The sequence below is a fragment of the Microcaecilia unicolor genome, chromosome 10 (genome assembly GCF_901765095.1).
Source record: "Microcaecilia unicolor chromosome 10, aMicUni1.1, whole genome shotgun sequence".
NCBI classification, from domain to species: Eukaryota; Metazoa; Chordata; class Amphibia; order Gymnophiona; family Siphonopidae; genus Microcaecilia; species Microcaecilia unicolor.
The window spans coordinates 166583598-166606871 of NC_044040.1; the positions used below are offsets into that span (position 1 = coordinate 166583598).

Below are 23274 nucleotides of genomic sequence, written 5' to 3' on the forward strand. Positions count from 1 at the left end.
AATTATCTTCATTTCAGAAAATATATGAATGAAAGCATGGTTGGTTCTGGTTTTTGGGAAGTGAGTGGTTAGTTTATTGTATTCTAAAGTGAGGCGGTATTTTTAAGATTATACTGTTTATATTTGCTTTTATTATGTAAGTCACTTTGATGCAATAGGTACTGCGTAAGACTGAATATAAAAATGAAACATTCCCTGACCTTCAATTGAAGTAGGGGAACTAGTTTTCTTCTAGCTGTTGTCCATTTCAACTACATAAATCCCCCTCTTAATAATGAAAGATTCCTTTCCTATTCAATTAACATAAACAGAATCCAAACTAGACATTACAATTTAAGCTGGTTTTATACAATTTTTACAAATATAGAAATGAGCACAACAGACATTTATCAAAACTTTAGAAGAAAGGGTATAAATAGAAAATTACTCCATACAACGGAAGCTTCTATAATATATGAAAATATGCTTTGTTATATCTGTCAGGGACAGAGGCAGGTAAATTGAAAAATAGCCTAAACATGTTATATAAATCATTCTGCCCAACATTAATTCAGATGACTGTAAAGTCAAAATTCTTTTTTTAAATGTTTCCTTCTTTTTTTGGCCCTGCTATTTCTGTCTGTCCATTGGGAATGCAACTTACTTGGAACTAGGGCTGGATTTTGGCATCATGAACCTTCATTTGCAACTATCCTGCTTTATACTTTATCCCAAATTGTTTTAGGCCGGTGTTTGTAGTGATGGTTGTCAGCCAGGGTACGTAGATCAGTTTCTTCAAGAACCCTTCTATCATGGGCCCTAAATCCAGTCTAAAGAGGCTAATTTATAAACTATGGGCTCTGTTTACAAAGGTGCACTAGCGATTTTAGCACACACTGACCATTTAGATGCCCATAATATTCCAGTGGGCGTCTACACAGCGCACACTAAAAATGCTAGCATGCCTTTGTAAACAGGACCCTATTTTGTACCTAAATACTAATTTAGGTTCATAAATGGGTTCTTATAAAGCTAAGTCACACCTGAAGGTACTTGTAGTGCAAGCCATATGTATTTTTACATACATCTACACACTGCAGAGTCTGGGCAGAGAATGAGTGAGGTTGCAATTTACATATATATTTTAGGAATTACATATGTAAAGTATGTGCTAACATTTATTCCTGCTCTCCAGCAGATGTAATGTCTGCACTTATCTGAGCACTACTGCTGCTGGATTTGTGCTAATATTTTATTAAGGCATATAAAGCACCTATGTATCTTTATAAAATTGTGCCACAAATAGGCGCCTTCATGGTCTCAATCTGGGTGTCCTCTTGTAAAACTAACCCCTAGGTGTCACCATTGTACAACAGTGACTAACTCCTCCCTCTCCCAGAGCTATAAATATAGCCTCTGCAGCAGCCCCAGCTCTGGCTGGGAAAGCAGAAGACCTTAGCTGGGAATTAAACCCAGGTCCATCCACACAGCAATTAACAGTACCGTCACTGGGCCAACCTTTCCAGTTAATATCAAAAATAAGAAGACTAGAAATATATGCAAAGATTCCCCATAGTGGTGAGTCAAATCAAACAATTGGTAACCATTTGCCCTTACACAATACAGTAAAATAAAAGTAAATACCTAAAAACGTTTTTCACCAGATACCAACAAGCATAATGCTGAGTATAAAGAGACATATCAGGTGAAGGGCTATTCTGTAACCTAGGCGCTCACATTTACACACCCGTTATCCATGTAAATGTTTAAAATACTAGCACTTATGTGCATATGTGCACACATACCTGCTTAAGTGCTAATAATGTCCCTTGGTACTACTTTGTGAATACCTATTTATTTATTTAGATTTTGCTCACACCTTTTTCACTAGTAGATCAAGGTGAGTTACATTCAGGTACACTGAATATTTCTCTGTCCCAGGAGGGTTAAGTTTGTACCTGAGGCAATGGAGGGTTAAGTGACTTGCCCAAGATCACAAGGAGCAGCAGTGGGATTTAAACCGGCCACCTCTGGATTGCAAGATCGGTGCTCTAACCACTAGGCTACTCATAACTTAGAGAAATGGAATTTGCAAGGGGGTGTACACATGGGTGGAATATAGGTGGGGCTATCACCCATTAAAAAGAATGCCTACATTACATGATCTCTTCCATATTTAAGTACCTGCACATGCCAGCTCTATGGCTCGTATTAAGTACAGATACCTAAATGTTAAGTGAACCAATAGCAGGTTACGGTTGTGTTCTGTAATAGAACCTAGGCACCAAGGTTCCATTATAGAACTGGTAACTACCATACTGTCTCAGAGAACCAGAGCTGTCCTCCCCCTTACAGAATATTTTTTTATATTATGACCAAGGCTTATATTCTTAGGTGTTTATAACTTACGTAATTAGGTGTTTATATTCCAGTTCCGAGGATACATAAACCCAATGCTTAATAGCATTGTTGTGGTATTGCTGGGTACCTCTTTTGGATGAATCAAATACATACATTTGTGCAGCTAAGTCACCACCACTGACGAGGCACCAAAAATGAGTGGATAATCCAAGATTGGCCAGGAGTAGTGGTGAAAGCATGCCAAGACAGGTGGTGTTCAATGTTTATCTAATTGTAAAAAAAAACCAAAAAAAAAAAACCAACCCTCTTGCTTTTTTTGCATTGTGGTGTTTTGTCAGTATTTAATCAGTTAAAACCTGAAATCAGAAGCCCTAATTATGACCCTTAACAGTTTTACAGTTCTGTGGTGTTCTTTGCAGCCTGTGACGCACGAGGAAGAGCAGCCACTGAAATAAAATGACTATGGTATGCATCATTCTAGGTGTTTCCAGGCAGTTGTACATTAAAATGTTGGCTTGTTCATGTATTCTTCCATGGTCTACAAAAAAAAAAATCAAAAAAGGTAAATGCTTATTTATGATATTGGTAAAGATTCACAATATTTCAGGACTTAGACTTATTTAACATTTTTGATTGTTCTTTATAAAGGAGCAGCCATTTTTATAAATTTTACAGCCTTCCTAAAGACACATTTATGAAATAGCAGACCATAAGGTGAACACATTCCATGCTCAAATTCTTTGTAAACTAGCAACTGATCACTGAAGTACTCAGCTATGACTACTGTCCATATCTAGGTGCCAAAACATAGGCTACATTTTTATTTTTTACATTCTTTTGAAGAGCATTAATTAAAATCTATTTTATGTTTTTAAGTTAGTACTCATTTTTTTTTTTTGCAACTCTCTATTCACACTCAGAGTGATGTACAACATACAGCCAATAGGACACAAGAAGAAAACAATGAACAGAGAAACTCCCTGTAATGACTGTGATAAGACATAAGGGGGGGGGGGGGGGAGGATGGGGACTGGTTGCTGAAGAGTTGCTTTTTTTTTCTTCTTTTTCTTCTTCTGAGGGCTTCATACTAAGTTTAAAATAACATTAAAAAAAAAAGTCTCCTTCATGTTGGGAGAAAACCAATAAATGCTGAATGTTGATGGGGTTCTACTGAAATTAACCCCTGAATGTTTGACACATTATTCCACATTAATGTTTAAAGTCAGCGATCAATCTAGATGTACTATAAAATAATCAGCAAAACGCAAATGGAATTAGTGGTCAGGAACAGGTAGGGATTTCCATTTTTTTGAAATGATATGGGAACTGTTTTGCATCATTTTCAGCTTGAAATGACGGGGGGGGGGGGGGGGGGGAACCAAAATAGGGAGTTTTCAAGATAGCGTCATGAGGACAGAATGTTGTATGTGCATTCTGCTGATATGCCGAAGCACAAGGGGAAAGTACAGTATTTCCCCTCTGAATTCCAGAAACAGATCCCTTATTGGCAGGCTATTATACCAGAGCTGGTTTGGCAACCTATATCTGTGATTTTCCCAAAGCCACTGTGGTTCTAAGAAAATCATCATCTCCCAGGGAGCATGAGACATCGCTAATACTGGGTAAGAAGTCAGCCCCATCTGCACCATTTGAAGCATTTCCAGAGCAGAGAGTTGGGGCAGTGTGCTTTGAAGTGCAGCACGCCACTCTCAGAGGGTATGACTTCTGTTTTGTTAAAGTTGATGAGAGACTGAAAATTGCTGCAGGACACTACAGAACCACCAATTTTAGTCTCTAATGGTCCCATAAGTACAACTCCCAGGGCTGGTCTAGTTGTTAGTGGATCTCCTAGGGTTTGGACAGTAGAGTTGATAGGTGACTCTGGGCAACTCTCTGTTGATCGCCCACCATTGGAAAAGCCATAACAACTTACTTTTGATTCTGTGTGGGAGGCTCTAACTGGATTGCATAAATCAATTTCTCTTTTCTCTGATATTTAGTTGAAGAACACAGCACAGTTTGGAGAAGTTAAGGTGTGCCTGGAAAGGACTGGGGAATTAGGGGACAGAACTACTGAAATATCTCAGACACAGCTCGCTTTGATTTTCAGATAAAATGTATCAAAAATTAAGAGAATTTGGAAAATGGGGCACGTTGTTTGAATTTAAGGGTTTTGAATTTTCCTAAATCCCCTCTCTTTGTCTCAAAAGACTTGTTTAAGAAATTTGTGATTGAAGTTTTTAAAATACTAGAAACTGCGGCTCCCCCTATTAATAGGTTGTCCTATATACTGTCTAAGAGGGATCCACAAAATCCCGATTATGACTTGAGAGTTATCAACTGATAGTTTGGACTTGACTATTTTGAAATGGTATGTTTTAAGGGAAACTCAGCAGGCTACCATTGCTTGTGACTTTTGATTTTCCTCAGGATTGAGATCATGTGCTGCATTTGTTCTTCAAATAGATTTGCCTTGTTTATAGTGGTCAAAGTATGCAATTTCCTGATTTGAATAGGGCCACCAAAGAGCAAAGATGTAAATTTCCTATAATGAAGGACAATGTCAACTGCAGTTTCCTTGTAAATGTGTGGTCATTATTTCCACTGTTAAATATGCTCTTTGAGCCCGATCCATTGATAGTTCTTATGGAGGCTAAAAAATACATTGGAACTCCCTGTTTCTTCTTTATCTGCTTCTGTCTAATGTGAGGGTGAAGACAGATAGCACTAGGTAGCTTTACACTGTTTGAGATATAGTTTCTCTCCTCATCTTTCCATAACTTCTTTTTTCCTCTTTTTTCTTTATGCCCTGCTTTTGGCCTTTCCCTTGATTTACTCCATCATTCCAGAGCTTCCTTTCAATTGAAAGAGACTTTCCTCCTGTACATTTATGCCATGGATGTATTTAAACATCTCTATCATATCTCCCCTCTCACACCTTTCTTCCGAAGTATACAAATTGAGGTCTTTAAGTCTGTCCCGGTATGGTTTATGATGAAGATCAGTGACCATTTTAGTGGCCATTCTCTGGACCGACTCCATCCTGTTTACATCTTTTTGAAGGTACAGTCTCCAGAGTGTGCTGGAGAGAGTGCTAACTCCTGAGATAGGCCTTATCGGCAGAAACACAGCTGTGTCGAGTCTCAATCATCTCAACTATCTTTTAATAAACTGTTTTATTATTTGGAGCGTTGTCCACTCATTTTTAAGTCACCTTCGCTGTCTTTCCACATACTGTGTATTCTATGGAGATTTGTTTCTTCTGTGTATCCATCGATCATTGCTTGGTCTTACACCACACAAAATCGAACAGTGTGGAGATCAAATAACCATATTAGCGCTCAAGAAATCTGAAATGTTTGTAGTTATGATCTTTTTATTACACCAATAAGAAAAAAAAAGGATTATATGACCTCTCTATCACACAAATCTCTAACCTTAGGCTGACTGGTATTATTTCACTTTGGTTTATTCTTTCTTAACAGTTTATCAGTCAAGAAATATGTAGTACACTCAGGGCACAATTAAACACTTGGGGGTATGTTTTCTAAGGCACATTAGCATTTTTAACATGCCTTTAAAGTTAACACGCCAACACATTCCTATATATGAGTTAGACACACATTAGCGTTAACATGTGTTAAAAACGCTAACATGCCTATAGCACACCTTTGTAAACACAGGTCTTGGTGGGCTCTAGGCGAACAAATGTGTTGCCCCCGCACCCCCCACCCTTGTAGTTAGGGCTTCATTCTTAGGGGTCATTTTACAAAAGTGTGCTAGCGTTTTTAGCGTGTGCTAAACGCTAGATATGCCCATATATTCCTATGGTCGTCTCTAGCATTTAGTGAGCACTAAAAAAGCTACCGCGCCTTTTTAAAAGACCCTCCATCTTCTGCTGGACAGCATTTGTATCACTTAGGAGTCATCAGCAGAGAGAGAGAGATAGTGATTGCCAATAAGTCAGGGAAGGGATGACAAAACTAGGGGAAGTGGTGTTTTTATGGTGTTTATCAAACAACCTATGGTGCTGTGACAGTTGCCACAGAATTTATCTGGCTGCCCATATTGTCCCCTGCCATGGCCCTCTTGGAATCCAACTTCACAGCCTCCTAACATGCACTTCTGCCATCACAGTGAATGCCCTTCCAGGAAAGATGTCAGGAAGTATTTTTTCACAGAGAGGGTGGTGCATGCTTAGAATGCCCTCCCGCGGGAGGTGGTGGAGAGGAAAATGGTAACGGAATTCAAACATGCGTGGGATATGCATAAAGGAATCCTGTGCAGAAGGAATGGATCCTCAGAAACTTAGCCAAATTGGGTGGCGGAGCAGGTGGGGGGAAGAGGGGAGGGTGGTTGGGAGGCGAGGATAGTGGAGGGCAGACTTATACGGTCTGTGCCAGAGCCGGTGATGGGAGGCGGGGAATCCTGCTGGGCAGACTTATACGGTCTGTGCCCTGAATAAGGCAGGTACAAATCAAGGTAAGGTATACACATATGTTTGTCTTGTTGGGCAGACTGGATGGACCGTGCAGGTCTTTTTCTGCCGTCATCTACTATGTTACTATGTTACTATTTATTCATTTGTGTATCATTTAGAAGTCCTAACCATATAAGTAAATACATTTTAAAACTACAAAAAACAGTGCTCCATTCTATCTGCATAGGAAAACCAGCAGAGAAACCAGCAGCTGGTAGGAAATACGCCAACTGCACCTGCTGGACAATGCACAAAAAGTTGCTGGGGGGGGGGGGGGAATTACAGACTTCTGAAGATGGCAGTAGCTCAGACCTTCCCTCCCCTACTTTTCCTGCCAGGGGTTGAGTTACTAAGACAAAAAAAATGCTATCAAATTAGAACATCTGAGGACACGCCTCCTAAACATTTAGAATCTAGGCACATGCCTAGTTTGTCTATACTTTAATCCTGCTCCGATTATGCTAGAATTATGTTCTGCATTTTCTGCTCCCACATCACTTACCTCTTGTAACATATCAGATTCTTCTATGGACTTTACTACAGATAATTTAGATGTGTCTTGAATTTCTCCTCCCATTAGAAACTCATCCAGCAAAAAATAAGCCTTTTCAAAATTAAAAATGATATCCAGCTCACAAACCTGGAGAAGCAAATAATATAAGTATAAGAAAATCCTTCTCTTTACATGAGGGTAAAATATGGTGTCTACTTATTTTGCATGATAACTGTGTATTCAAAAGGGAAACTGTAGGACATGTCCCTTTAAAAACAAATCGTGCAGGCCCACGGGTACAAAGTACCTACTGCCTTCAGGCACCACAAGCAATATCAAAATTGCTCTGCCCATTAAACAAATATAATTTATCAGCTTGAAAGTCAGCAGTTTATTAAAGGAGAAAGGTCTGCTTAGAGAATAATCCTATTATATAGTCTAATACAACACAATCAGTATTGTCAAATTTCAATTATATTTCATTTTCAACATTGTTAGATTTGGTATCCAATATGTCAAGGAGAATACTATTTTGATGGATCTGTCAGCATGAGATCAGTGAAAATAGCAAGGCTTTCATGTTAATGTCAGTCATGATACTTTTATAAATACACAATAATATACTTACAGAAAAGTAATTACACTTTGAAAAAATCTGGATATCAGCATTTACACCGCTCTGAGAAAGGCGTGTTGGCACATGTAAATCCTGACATGCATCTATGTTGTAAATCAGTACGTCAAACATGCAAGTGCTGGCACCAACATCTTCAAAACTCCAAGTGACGCTGTACAGGGCCAGTATTAGAAGGGAGGGGTGAAACCAGGGCAACAGCTCTGGGCCCCCATGCTTGCTAAAACTAAAGGAGATACAGTCTGCAGGTGGGCTTTGGGGCCCCCTTCCAAATTTTTGCCCTGGGGTCCCCAGCATGTTTAACACCAGCCCTGATGCAGTTTTAAAAAAATAAATAAGTGTGTTGCTTACTAAGGGCCTCTTTGACTAAACCGTGCTAGCAATTCCCGGCGCGGCACATGAGAATAAGCCCATTCAGTTCCTATGGGCTTCCTCTCGTTTGACGCTTGGGAATGGCTAGTCTGGCTTTGTAAAAGGAGCCCTAAAATGGTTGTACCCACAGTACAGGCACCTACACATATTTTTACAGAATGCCACGTTATCAAATAATTTCTAAAACACACGGGAAATAATAAAATGTCTTAATTTGGACTTCCCATTTCTCACCTCAATACTCTATGCAAAAGTCAGGCTTTACAAGTGCATATTCAGCAGCTCTGCCACTAAATATGTATAATTTGAAGCCAAGTTAGACATTAAGTTATATGTTGACCTTGTAGATGAATAATGACCTCTAAATCTTTTAGGGGGCAATTCTATAACTTTGTACCTCCAATTAGGTGCACCGATGTTGAGCAGCAATTCTCGAACAGCATCTGTGCACCAAGATGTCATTATAGAACACTAGTATAAATCTAAATTTGTGCACCTACATGTAAAGGGCCACTGTTTACGCCAGACAATGGCAGGCATAAATAGGTATGCCTGAGTGCACCATGTAAGGTATATAGATTATAGTATTCTGTAAATTATATACATAAGTGGAACACACGCACAGGTCGCTCCTGTGCACCATCCACAGGTACCCCACCCTTGCAGTTTCATGCTAACACACTTACATACTACCTTGCAGAATAGTGCAATTATGCACATAACTGCTACATTTTTTGGCTCTTACGCTCACAATGTGGGAATAAAATAAGCAGATCAATAGAAAAACAAACAAAAAAAAATCAAGATAATGCCCAACATAGGCCATGTTTTGCTCACACAAGGGCTGCATCAGAGGCAAAAACCTCTTGGAAAAGGCACTGTAGTATATTAAAAAAAAAAAAAACAACACAGCGGCTTAACGTCTGTCATATCACTCTCCAGATGATAGTAGTGTACACTGGAAAGTCTTATGTGGTTGTGTATATGTTGCCATCTATTGATCTGTTTGGTTTAGTCCCACATTGGAGTTTTCAGATCGGCTGCCCTGTTGTTTCCTTGGACCATTCTTATGCTCAGAAGACACACGTAAATGGAGTCATCCCGATATAGAATTGATCTGTTATTGTTTCACTGTGTGTCCTTTGGCTTCACGGTTTTAGAGGTTTCATTTAATTATTATTTTATTATAAGTAGTTGATGTTATCATCCATGTTTTTATTGTGGGTTTTATTTTTGGCGTTTACTGCTTAGTAGCCCTCCTGGGAGGGACAGTTTATAAGAATGATAAATAAACAAACAGAGCCAGGCTGAAAATCATGTATGTTGAGCTCAACTTTCTGCACATTCCTAGGAATGGGCAAAATCTAAATACCATCCAAACAACATGGAAGAGAAAAAGTTATATAATAATCAACCCAGACCATGTGCAACTGAATAGTAATCTCCATATTCATCTGATTTTTATCTTTTTAATCCAGTTTCCAGTTAACAAATAGTCAACTAATAAGATAAGCACTTACATTTCCAAAATACCTGTCCAGTAACTCTACAAAACGATGAACCACCTCTAAGGTCAGTAATTCATTATCTTGGTCTTCTATTGCACAACAAAAATATAGGCTAGCATATCTGAAATAGAAGACAAGAAAGAACCAAATACAGTTACCACATGTGCTTGCTTCCACAGAAAGGTTTAAAATTTCACATGTCAGTTCAATAACATAAAGGTCACATAAACTAGTTGCAGGAGACAGATTCTTGGGTAGCATTATGTTCTGCCCCAATACTCATGGAGGCATGTTATTTATATTTACTGGACAAATCTCTCGTCATCCCCCTTCTCCTCTACGGCTAACTCCAGACTCCGTTCCTTTTCCGTCGCTGCATCTTATGCCTGAAATAGACATCCTAAGCCTGTATGTCTAAGCTCCATCTCTACCTGTTTTCAAATCTATGCTAAAAATCCATCTTTTCGCCACTGCTTTTGGCTCCTAGCCACTACTCAATTTGCCCTCCCCTTGTTCCTTCTCACCCAGTACTTCCCTTGTCCTTAATTGTCTTGTCTGTCTGTATTATTTTTAGATTGTAAGCTCTCTGAGCAGGGACTGTCTCTCTATGTTGGATGTTCAGCGCTGCATGCGTCTGGTAGCACTATACAAATGTTAATAATAATAATAATTTTATATGCATATGCTGGACATTGTTAGATGAGTCAAAATTATACTGATCTTAGTTACAGGTGCTTGTAAGTCAGGCTGCAGTCCCAGGAGCAGCTGGCTGCAACTCCAATAGATTATTCCATTAAACATTTTTGGATAGTGTTTATAATTTACTTTAAATGAGGAAAATGGCTTAAAAGAATAAGCCTAGACAAATCTGCTACAAAGGTTAAGAGTTTACACCAGGTGCAAATGTTGTTTAAAATGCCATCCTGGATGCCCATACCAGATATATACCAGATATTAAAATCATAAAGAACCAGATGACAGCTAGCATGGTAAAGAGCTGAGGTGAAAAAGGCTATTAAAGTGAAAACAGTATCTTTCAAATAATAGAAAAAAAAAGGATCCAAATGAAGAAAATGGGAGCAGCATAAAGCACTGGCAAGTTAGAAGCAATGTACTGATAAGAAAGGCAAAAAAATCTCCCAAAAACAGAATAAAAAGAATTTGAAAATAAGCTTGCTTAGAGGCACTTACTCATAAATAAGAGCTTTTTCAGCTACATTTGAAGCAAGGAGAAGCATTTGAGGGAATCAATTGGACCATTAGATGATCTAGGTAAAGGGATCCTGGGGGGGGGGGGGGGGGGGGGAGTTGCTAAATAAAATTATTTGCTTCAGTCTTTTACTGGAGTAGATGTAAAGGAACTACACATTAATGGAAATAATGTAGAGGAACTGAAACAACTGTATGAACAATGGAAGACTGACAAACTAGCAAACTGACAGAGTAGCAAATCACCTGGACCAGATAGTAGATGACCCAGAGTGCTGAAAGAACTCAAAAATGACATTTCAGAGATTACAGCTTTCTAATAGTAGCTATCATTAAAATCATCTATGGCACCTGAAGCTTGGAGGATTACCAATGTAACGCCAATTTTTTCAAAGAATGGGGGGAGGAGAACCCTGCCACTGCTGCCCCACCCACCTCCTCCCACGCCTGTCCAGAGCTTGAAGAAGAATGAAGAACTACCTTGTAATACTGCCTCCTGAAGAATTCCAATGTGTGTGTGGGGGGGGCGGGGGGGGGGGGGGGGGGAGGGTGGGACATTACAGCACAGGCCTGAACTTACAGGGCTCACACAGTGCTTAATTTTTTTAAGGTTGGGGCTGGCGTGGGAGGAGTAGGGGGCATCAGCAATGGCTCAGAAAGTGGAAGGAAAGAGGGAGTGAGATGATGGATGTGGAGTGGGGGGTAGCGAAGGAGATATGAAATGCTGACCAAATGAAGGGAGAGGTGTTAGAGGGGAAGAGAAGATGCTCACCAAGTGTGGGAGGTGGCGCCTGGCTGAAGGTTTATCTAAGCCAGGGCTTCCGATACCCTTTGGCCAGCCCTGGAAACAGGAAGGTACAAACCAATGACCCAGACTTCAGTACTGGGCAAACTGTAGAAACTATTGAAAGATCAATATTACTTGTCATTGATAATAATGGTATAATGGGACAAAGGCAGAATAAATTTTGCTAATGAAATCTTACCTTACCAAATTACATTTGTTTCAAGGCAAGAAGAAAAATGTAGACAAAAGTAAGCCAGTTAATAAAATACAATGTATTTGGATTTTCAGAAAGCATTGGACAAAGTCCCTCATGAAAGGCTTCTGTGGAAATTAAAAGGCATGGGATAGGAGACATTTACACCTGCTCCCAGGCATGCATAAAATGTTAGCTAACTTCTTGTTTGAAAAAGTGATTGAAGGAGGCAATTGTGCATACCTCTGGCATTTAAGACTAACTCAAAAATCCAAGATGTTTGCGTTTTGGACCCTGGCTCCTTAACAACTCTTGGATGTGCAGTTCTGTAAAACCTGATACTTGTAAGGTGGAGAGCTTCCGAAACTATAGGGCGAGGTCCCAAATGGGATCATGACCTAGGTGGGCTCTTCACTGGTACAACCTTCTATACTTCCGGGACGGGGGGGGGGTCATACAATTTTATCAGGCAGCAATCATGGTGTCACAGACACAAAAACACCACCTACATCTCTAAGATCCCAAGTGATATTGCTTTTTTTGAATGTGTATTTTTATAAAATGGATATTTCCACCATACATAATGATAAGCATGAACATCTATCCTGCAGCTTTATATATAATTTGTAAAACACACTGCAATTATGAATGTCCTGACTTGACATGCCCTTTTTCCTAGCTTTAACATATGCTAAATTAAACATTCAATATTTGACCTTTTAGGAAATCTTATAAACTGTTTTCATGCATTAAAAGGCCTCAAAATTAGATTATGCAAGTTGCAAAAAGCACACATTTGTACAGTAGGCATCCCCAGGGGTGCAGTAAGAGGCCATGCCAAGCATGGCATAAATATCTGTAGGACTTCTGCTAGCATTTTATAAAAAGCCACATATGCATCTATGTGTCTTTATACAATAGATGCCTTCCTGCCTAATTAACCTGGGCAACCTGTTCTAATTACCCTTCACAGATTTATGTTTATTATATGACTTTATTTATCGCCTCATTTGAAAACAAGTGTAGACAGTTTACAAAATTCAAAATAGCAGTAGATAAAGAAGAAAGGAACTCCAGCAATCAAATAGGAAAGATAAAGGCACAGCAAGAGCCATCCAGTACAAAAGTTTACCACTGGTTTCTCAATAACTATTTAGCATACACAGCTTCACTTTTGCAAAGTTTCATGCAAACTGATAGCTAATGAGGGACTGTGCTGCAAAATCATGCCAAGCAGCTCACTAGCTAATAAACTGATATTTAAACTACATAGGTTTGCAAATGTGATTTTGTCACCTACTTAACTACACCTCCATAACACATAGAGGGGCATAATCGAACGGAAACGCCTATCTCCATGGGCGTTTATCTCAGAGAACGGGACCATGAAGGGGCGGGCCAAACCGTATTTTCGAAAAAATGGACGTTTTTGAGCTGGGCGTTTATTATTTTTAGAGATAATGGAAACTAAAAACGCCCAGCTCAAAAACGTCCTAATCCGAGCCATTTGGTCGTGGGAGGGGCCAGGATTGGTAGTACACTGGCCCCCCTGATATGCCAGGAAACCAACTGGGCACCCTAGGTCAGTGTGGTGGACTTCAGAAAAAGCTCCCACATGCATAGCTCCCTTACCACGGGTGCTGAGCTCCCAACCCCCCTCCCCCAAAACCCACTACCCACAAATGTACAACACTACCATAGCTCTTAGGGGTGAAGGGGGCACCTACATGTGGTTACAGTGGGTTTTGGAGGCCTCCCATTTACCAGCACAAGTGTTACAGGTGGGGGGGGGATGGGCCTGGGGCCACCTGGCTGAAGTGCACTGCGGTACCCACTAAAAGTGCTCCAAGGACCTGCATACACGCAGGCCTCTAGGACTGGTTGCTGCTATATAACACTGGCACACCAGTTGACACCTGAAGACTAATCTCTCCGAAAACGTCCTTTATTGGAATAACCGCCTTTACTCACAGTTAACTGCAGATCAGAGGTTGTGCCCCACTGGCAACGAGTCTCCCTGGTACTGAGATGAGCAGTAGGTCAGAGCTGGCAGAATGCTGTACAATGCCCTCTTTCAGCCACATTCAAGGTAAGAATTAAGTTCTCTAACGTGGCTAACACAGGAAAGGGAACTAAAACTGGCTTACAAAAATGGCCACTACCGCATGGACTACAACAGGAAACACAACAGGGCACACTCTGACCCAGTAGGCAGGGGGAAAAGCACCATGGGAGAAGAGCCTACCAACTACCAACATCGTGAGACTGTAACACAAGCTAATGAAATCACGGAGCCCAATACCTTACACCCACCACAATGCATTGCTGATGTGACCCTGTACTGCACCCGAGAGCCACATCTGACCCAGGGAAAGGCTGTGACAGGATCGAACACATTCTGCTGTCATAGAGGTGGGTACGGCATTTGAGGCTGGCATACAGGCTGGAAAAAAAGTTTTTAAAGTGGGTTTTTTTTGGTGGGAGGGGGTTAGTGACCACTGGGGGAGTCCGGGGAGGTCATCCCTGATTCCCTCCAGTGGTCATCTGGGCAGTTGGAGCACTTTTTTGGGACTTGTTCGTGAAAAAAAAGGGTCCAAAAAAAGTGACCCAAAATCGCGGTAAAAACACCTTTTTTTTTTTTCAATTATCAGCTAAAGACGCCCATCTCTCCTCGGCTGATAACCACGCCCCAGTTCCGCCTCCACCAAGCCTCTGACACGCCCCCGTCAACTTTATTCGTTTCCGCGACGGAGTGCAGTTGGAAACGCCCAAAATTGGCTTTCGATTATACCGATTTGGGCGCCTTTGCGAGACAAACGTCTATCTCCCGATTTAGGTCGCACTATAGGTGTTTTTCTCTTTCGAAAATAAGCTGGATAGTAAACTTTTTGTGAAAGAGTTTATAGCAAATCTGCATGTGTTTAACTAATTTGCACTGAAGTCCCATTAGCAAAATAGTTCATGTTAATTACTAAAAGTATGGATGAAGTTCATTATACTTCAGTACATCATTCTCACAATCCTCTTATCCCTATAAAGTCTGTCTGTCTCACACCCCAGCCATAATCTTTGTATTATTTGAATCCATTTTCAAAGAAATGGTACAGAAGAGTAATTAAAACCTCCACCACCCTAGTAATGCAACTTGTAATTTACTTGTGTATCTGAGCAAATTTATTCCTAGTTCTAGCTGCATGGATCGGACGAACAGAACAGAGCTTTCAAAAACTAGCCGCAAATGCATTATGTTAGCCCCCCAAAAAAGGGTAGCATCTTTGATTTCCTTGTTGACCTTTCTCTCTGAATATTAAAGTAAACATAGGGTGGATCACACCATCTGTGTTTTGTTTTCAGAGCTATAAAGTGAACAGTTGTGGGTGGAAGAGGGGGGCCTGGGATGAATGTGCCTGTGTACTTCCCTTTGTTTACGTAGGTAACAAGAAGTGAATGGGCAAGATAGAAGATGCTAACCCAACAGAATCTGCAGTTGTAATAACAAGCCCAAATAGACATAATGAGGAACAGCTCATATTGCTAGCAAAAGACAGATTATCTCCACTCTTGCTGCCTCTTTCGCCTTTCCAACACTTATCTGAATCCTCTAGGGCTGTTATTCAAAGCCAATTACATGGTCGCAGGCAGCTGGCAAATGTGTAATTGGTTTATTTCAAGAACTTGACTCATTTTCATAAATCCAATGAAGGACATTTACCTATCCTAAGATATTCACATATGTATTGTTAATCCATGAAAATATATCTACAATTGTTTTGATAACTTATTCCTACACAGAAACAGAAAACACAGCAATAGATGAGCATCATAGGGGCCATCCATCTGCCCAATTCTCTTGTGTTTGCATTTTTACATACAAAATATATAATATCTATTCCTAGTTCCAAAGTCAGAACTCTATACCATAGAATATTGAAAACTTAGGGTTGGCTAGAGGGCTTGTATTTGATTCCAGGTCACGGATTTCATTTTGCTGGTCCGTCAGGACTGGGTAGGCCGTAGAAATATCATTTAGGGGTTAATTTTATAACATGGCACCTAGCTTTAGATGCAAATGCACATACATTTCTGTATTTTAATCACATTTTAATATGCAAATGGCAACATATACACCCAACATAGTAGCATAGTATTTGGTGGCAGATAAAGACTTACATGGTCCATCCAGTCTGCCCAATAAGAAACTCATAGCATGTGCTGCAATATATTCTTGCCGTTTTCAGAGCAGAGACCATAGAAGTCTGCCTGGCACTAGACAAATTCGCCAACTACTGGAGTTGCCATCCAAGCCAATCCAGATATGTCTACCTATAATTGGAGCACAGACTGCAGAAGTCTGTCCAGTACTGGCCTTATTTCCCCAATTACTGGAGTTACCGTCTAAGCCCCGCTAGGTTTTATTTTGCTTCCATTCTCTTTCCATTTAGGAATTCTTTGTATTAGTCCATGCATTTTTTATTTCTGTTATCGCATTCGTCTCTACCACCTCCCACAGAAGGGCATTCCAGGCATTCACCACCCTCACTGAAAAGGTAGCTCCTGACATTACTCTTAAATCGACCCCCTTGCAACCTCAATTCATGTCCTCTAGGTCTTCCCCTTTTCCTTAACCTTATACAAAATATAGACCAGGATATAAGTTCAAGGGTCACTTGCATGGAGTACTTTTGTTGTGGGAGTACACATGGGTGGTGTGAACAAGTATTTATTTATTTAATACATTTGTATCCCGCACTTTCCCACTAAAAGCAGGTTCAATGCGGCTTACATAGTATTAGGTTATACAGAATTTTGTTAGATAAGGTAAGAAATTAAATATAACATAGGAATAGCAAGGATGGGTCGGTAGAGATGGGGGATAGTGATAGAATGGATAGAATAGATGGGTTGGTAGGGATAGGTGATGTGGGAGATATGGTCTGGGTCAATGTCGTTGTTTCTTCGGTGTTCGTTAGGTAGATGGGTTCATAAGTTTAATCAGAGTCTTTAGGGTAGGCTTGCTTGAATAAATGGGTTTTTAATGCTTTCCTGAAAGGTAAATGGTCATGGATTGATCGGATATATCTAGGGAGGGCGTTCCAGAGTTGGCTGCCCAGAAAGGAGAAATTGGATCCATACGTTTTGTACTTTTTTTTTTTTTGTTACATTTGTACCCCACGCTTTCCCACTCATGGCAGGCTCAATGCAGCTTACTTGAGACCTTTACAGTTGGGGTAGTGCAGGTTGAGGTAATTTCGCGAGGATACAGACATGTTTCTTGCTGGGAGGTCAACTAGATTTGTCATATAGGCCAGAGAATCGCCAAGTATTATCTTGTGGATTAATGTGTGAAGTTTAAAGTTGATACGTTCTTTGATGGGGAGCCAGTAATATATGTAAACCACTTTGGTTATACCACAGAAAAGCGATATCTCGGCCTATTACTATGCACATTTCCCAGTAACTTGTCCTTTGATTTTTCAACGCTTTAACAATGTCTTTATTCATTTATTTCTTTTATAAAGCATAAATTCAAATTTTTAAATTAACACTCTTATCCTCACACCTTCACTCACATTACACTTGTACACCACACTACACTCATACATCAATCATATCCATGGCACAGTGTGATTATCAAAACCAGCTCTCATGTAACAGAAAGCCTAAAAGATACAACTATACATCAATTATACACCCATTTTATGTGGTCGTTTAACCTCCCTGTGACCACCGCTACTACTGTAATTGCTCTAATTGTTTCTTTCAGAGTCCTGTGAAAGGCTATCACAAGTCTATTGTACTCCCTTAACTTGGGTCATTTTATATCTCCTGCAAGTTCTGGTTCTTTAAATGTTTTCCTCCTAGTGTGTTTATAACATACTCCAGACAGCTGCCGCTGCTGCCGTCTCTCCTCTGCTTTTTTTGTCTTCACTAAAGTGTATATTCTTTTCTTGCAACTCTTTAATTTCTCCACTATATCCTCCCATCACACTGTGCATTTGTAGGATTCCATTCCAGTTGTAATCAAGCCCAACACAATTGTGTTTCACTCTAGGCGTCTTCAGGGGCGATGACTATAACCAAGACAAAATACGGTGAGGGATTCTCTACTTCCCCTCAATTTTCTATCTACTTAGATTTAATCTTTAAATCTTGTTACAACTCCAACATACCTTATACCATGCCAAATATAACTCTGCTTCTTCGGCTTTGTCAGGTCAGAACTCAGACCGACTTGCCAAACATGGCGCTGAGCTCTTCTCAGATGCCACGCAAAGCCGAAGAAGCAGTTATATTTGGACCCTGTTTACTAAGCCGTGCTAGAGGCGCACTAGCATTTTTAGCGCACGCTAATGATTAGGAATCATGGGTATCTCTAGTGTTTAGCAAGCACTAATTTTTAGCACACACTAAAAGCGCTAGCACACCTTAGTAAACAGAGCCCTAGGTGTCGAGGTAAAAAATTACCCTCTTACAGGGCAATTTCATAAAGGAGCACCTATTGGGAGCCTATTCTATAAAGGAAAGTAGGCAGGCACCTACATCCTCATTTCATAACAAGACACTTCAATTTTACCTACTGATTGCACATGTAAAATTTAGAGTACTGTGATCCATACGTTAAGGCAGTCATTCCCAACCCAGTCCTCGGAGAAAACCTAGTCCCGTCAAGTTTTCAGGATATCCACAATGAATATTCATGAGTTAGACTTGCATTCAATTGAGGCAGTGCATGCAAATCTATGAATATAAGAATAGCCATACTGGGTCAGGCCAATGGTCCATCTAGCTCAGTATCCTGTTTTCAACAGCGGCCAATCCAGGTACCTGGCAGAAACCCAAATAGAAGCAACATTCCATGCTACCAATCCCAGGACAAGCGATGGCTTCCCCATGTCTGTCTCAATAGCAGACCATAGACCTTTCCTCCAGGAACTTGTCCAAATCTCTTTTAAACTCAGATACACTAACTGCTGTAACATCCCCCGGTAACGAGTTCCAGAGCTTAACTATTTGTTGAGTGGAAACATATTTCCTCCATTTTAAAAGTGTTTCCATGTTAACTTCACTGAGTATCCTCTAGTATTTATACTTTTTTGAAAGAGAAAAAAAAAATCAATTCACTTCTATTCGTTCTACACCACTCAGGATTCTGTACACCTCAATCATATCTCCTCTCAGCTGTCTCTTTTCCAAGCTAAAGAGCCTTAACCTCTTTAGCCTTTCCTCATATGAGAGGAGTTCTATTCACTTTATCATTTTGGTCGCTCTTCTTTGAACCTTTTCCTTCCCTGACAACCTGCTCTTAATATTTCTAGCACCACCAGTGGCTGAACATCTGCTAATAGGTTCAAATTTGATCTCCATATGACCTCGGATACAGAAATTTCAACCTCACAGAATTCTCTAGGGAAATATTTCCTTTCTTCACTCTTGCAATCACATCTGGAAGAGGGACCTATGTGGTCTCATAGCTCATGTACATCTAACAATGTTGGCCAAAATTGTTGACCTGAGGGCCTCACTGGAGCTTTGATTGGGTTGGAGAGCTGCAAGATAGGGCTAGATTTTTCTTAACAAACAGATATTAACATGCTTTAGTTTATAGAGGTTAATACAATTTAACATATGTTAAATCACATTAACTGATATAAACACATTTTAGTAAATCTAGTCTTTTGGAGCTGGCAGGCAAAAAAAAAAAAAGTGTGTTGCCCATCCCTGCTCTATATAAACTGTTTTCTGTAACTCCAATAAAAGGTATAAGCTAATAAAATTCCATGCATGCAAAGGATGTGTAAAGTGCATTTTATAAGATAATGTACTATGAAAGCACCCATAATAGTTCTTAAATTCTTCAAACAGTATTGTGCGTATTCAGTACATGCTGTGCTGTTGGTTATAATGCATACAGGTATAGTATGCAATATGGAATAAATGAGACATTAATGAACTCATTATAAGCTACAAAAAAAGTTCTTAGGCTTTTCATTTAAAATCAGTATTAACAACAAAAACACCTCTCCCCCCATTAAACTGCTGGTACGTTACTCCAGATGGAGATATAATCCACTCCGATATGATTTTTGCCTCTACATATGAAGTCAGCTAAGTTGGTCTTTTTGGCCCAAATCACTAAAAAGGCAATTCTATAAATGGTGTAAAACAGTTACTCTCACCTTTCATTTGCAAGGAAAACCTATATTGGCAGTTATATGCACTAATGTGTCATTCTGTAAGGTAGCTTTAAAGGGCAAGTTCTACATACGGCACTGAAAATAGTGTTATTCTATAAGCCACACTTAAAAGTTCCATAACATTCTATAACACCCCCGTTCCGCCAATGACAATTCCATTTCTGCACCTCCTTTCTCAACTTGCACATAAAATTTAGGCATAGAGCCCAAGCCTAAATTTACACACATATATTCCAATTAAATCTAATTAGTGCCCATAATTGCTTGTTAAAAAGCCAATTTGTACTAATTAGCTCGTTTCATTAAAGACACAAATTGGGAACACACCCAAATTTCTGTGCACAATTTTTGGTGACTTTTATAGAATTGGGGGGGGGGGGGGTAAATGCCTTAGCATACACCTACAAAAGGGGTGTACATGTGGGCAGGGCAGGCCATAGGTATGTGTCCACCATCAACACACACACATATGCATCTTATAGAATACTATCAAATACATTGAATGAGAATTTTAGGTGTAATCACTTACCTCTGCCATAGGCTTGGCGTAAATGGCCATGCCTTCCTTTTGAACTGCACTGGTGTGCCTTAAAGGAGGTGCCACTTTTCAGAATTGCCCCCGAGTTTTTTTTTTCTCAAATAGACAGACTGGAAATAATGGACCTACTTTATTGTAGCTTTTTTATTTCCTTTAAAGCTGGGTCACCCTCATCTTATTTGGAAAATAAAAAGTGCTCAAAATGTATCGTTAAAACTATAACATGAGATTCAGGGTCTGAAATTATTTACTGGATGTCATCCCAAGGTTTATTCAGCCCCCTAGCATACTGTGTAGGTTTCAATACTTTTTACAAACATTTCAGTATTTTATCCAATTTGAAGTCAGAGTCCGTGATGAGACCTTCTCTTATGTCACCTTTGGTGATTGTAAAGTTGTTTAGCTTCAAAACTAAAAATTCTAGTAAAAATACTCACACCTTTTGTAAACAAGTTTAAGATCTTTCCATTCCACAAAGCTGCTCGCCTTTTGATTGCGAGCCAGGATACTTTGAGTAACCTCCCGTGTGATTTTCTTCTTCTCCTTGTCAGATAACGAGATGTACCATCTCTGTAGTCGTAATTTCCCCTGCCGACTGAAGAGCAGCATAAAACGGATCTAGGGGCAAAGACAGCAGTCAGTACTAGATGAATACAGACATCTTTTCTGATGGTTCTATCCTTTCATGTAAAAAAATAAATAAATAAAAATAATAATAAATCACTGAACTTCAGAACTAATAAACTGATCAGAAAAGTCTCTTCCATTTTTTTTGGAAACATTTATTTAAAACAGGCAGGCCAGTCTAAGGAATCATTGGCAAAAAAAGGATAAGGTCATATAAACTAGAGCAATAAACTATTACAGTAATAAAACAATACAGCCATTGTAAAGAGAGGGACAGAGATGGCAATGAATCTGAAAATAAAACTAGATATGGGGAACCAAAAAATAGTGTTATAGCTATATGAATTCCCCTTAAATAAGGAAGTAATTCTCTTTGTGGTAGTTACTTCCTGAACCTCAGGCATCCAATATCCAGACTCAGGCTTTCTAAATTGTGCAGCATGGAACAAACATATTAAAGGGGTCCATTTCAGTTGTCACTGGGAAAAAAAGCTAAGTAAAATAAATTGTAATACTAGCACACAGAATCAGGTCATGTGATAAGACTAACATTGAAAACCCCTAACATGTTGATCTCGATTGTCCACTAGTTCAGAGCAGATGTAATATTATCATGTGTGGAGATGATTCCCCTGTACCACAATCCCTACACCACAGAGGGCTGGTAGACCCACAAAAAACACAGAAATAGGCAGGTATAGGTAGTATGATGCAAAAACCAGGAGGGGGATGCTGCATTCAGGGGGGTGCGAAGAAGTGATCCGCCCTGGGTGGCAGCTGATCAAGGAACACCACTGGCCAGCTCCCAACATCTAATCAGAATTCTAACTTAATTACAGGTCTTAATCATGTTTTGCAAAAATGATAATTTCCAAATGTAATCTCCAACAGAGCACAACATTGCACAGATCTAACCTTTGCCTTTGATTCTGACTCCAGGACTTATTAATAGTCTTCAGCACCCAACATTATCCCCTGGATTCTATACAGCGCAACCAAAATTGCATGAGCAAATCTGGTCGTATTCTAGATTTGCATGTGCAATTTAATTACTTAACAAGCCAATCGGAGACAATAATTGCCACCAGGGGCGTAGCCAGACTTTGGCGGGAGGGGGGGTCCAGAGCCCGAGGTGAGGGGGCACATTTTAGCCCCCCCCCCCCCCCGCCGGCGCCGCCGACCCCCCCCTGCCATTGCTGAACCCCCCACCCCCGACGACACTCTCGACCCCCCCTCCCGCCGCCAACCCGCCATCGCCTACCTTTGCTGGCGGGGGACCCCAACCCCCACCAGCCGAGCTGAAGTCCTCTTACTACTACTACTTATCATTTCTAAAGCGCTACTAGACGTACGCAGCTTCGTTCTAGTCTGATGTCCTGTACGTTGTACGTGCAGGACGTCAGACTAGAACGAAGCCTTGCGCGGGATTGGGAAGAAGAGGACCTCAGCTCAGCTGGCGGGGGTTGGGGTCCCCCACCAGCAAAGGTAGGCGACGGCGGGAGGGGGGGTCCAGGGGCAAATCTACGGGGCCCCATACTGGCTACGCCACTGATTGCCACATAAGCAATTATTGATACTAATTGGCATTAATAAGAATTTACACACAAAACTTGCTAGGCGGTGTACTCTGTAAAGTGGTGTGCATAAATTCTAATGCATGCTGCCAAAAAGGAGCTGAAAGCAAACAAAACCATAGAGGGCAATTCTATAACCTGGTGCCTCAAGTTAGGCACCTCGACGGTGCACACTGAGGGCCAGATGCACAAAGCTTACTCTGCTAGCAACGTCCGATTTAGACTGGTTCTAGCCAGTTTAGCATTCATGTTATTCAGCAAGTAAGACACAAAAGTGTTGTACATCGATCTTAACGCTCATGGTAGCAGCCAACGATAATCCTA

At 40.3% G+C, this 23274-nt stretch overlaps 1 protein-coding gene across 1 annotated transcript in view; it reads right to left on the minus strand.

Moving 5' to 3' along the window:
* Positions 1-2029: 2029 nt before the first annotated feature.
* Positions 2030-23274, minus strand: part of AP1S3 (adaptor related protein complex 1 subunit sigma 3) — a 35613-nt gene continuing 14368 nt past the window's right edge. The window contains exons 2-5 of the mRNA XM_030216165.1: positions 21189-21367; positions 9840-9948; positions 7323-7460; positions 2030-2878 (exon numbers count right to left, since the gene is read on the minus strand). Coding sequence (XP_030072025.1) covers positions 2843-2878; positions 7323-7460; positions 9840-9948; positions 21189-21367 — 462 coding nt within the window. The 3' untranslated portion in view covers positions 2030-2842. The remainder of the gene's footprint in view (positions 2879-7322; positions 7461-9839; positions 9949-21188; positions 21368-23274) is intronic.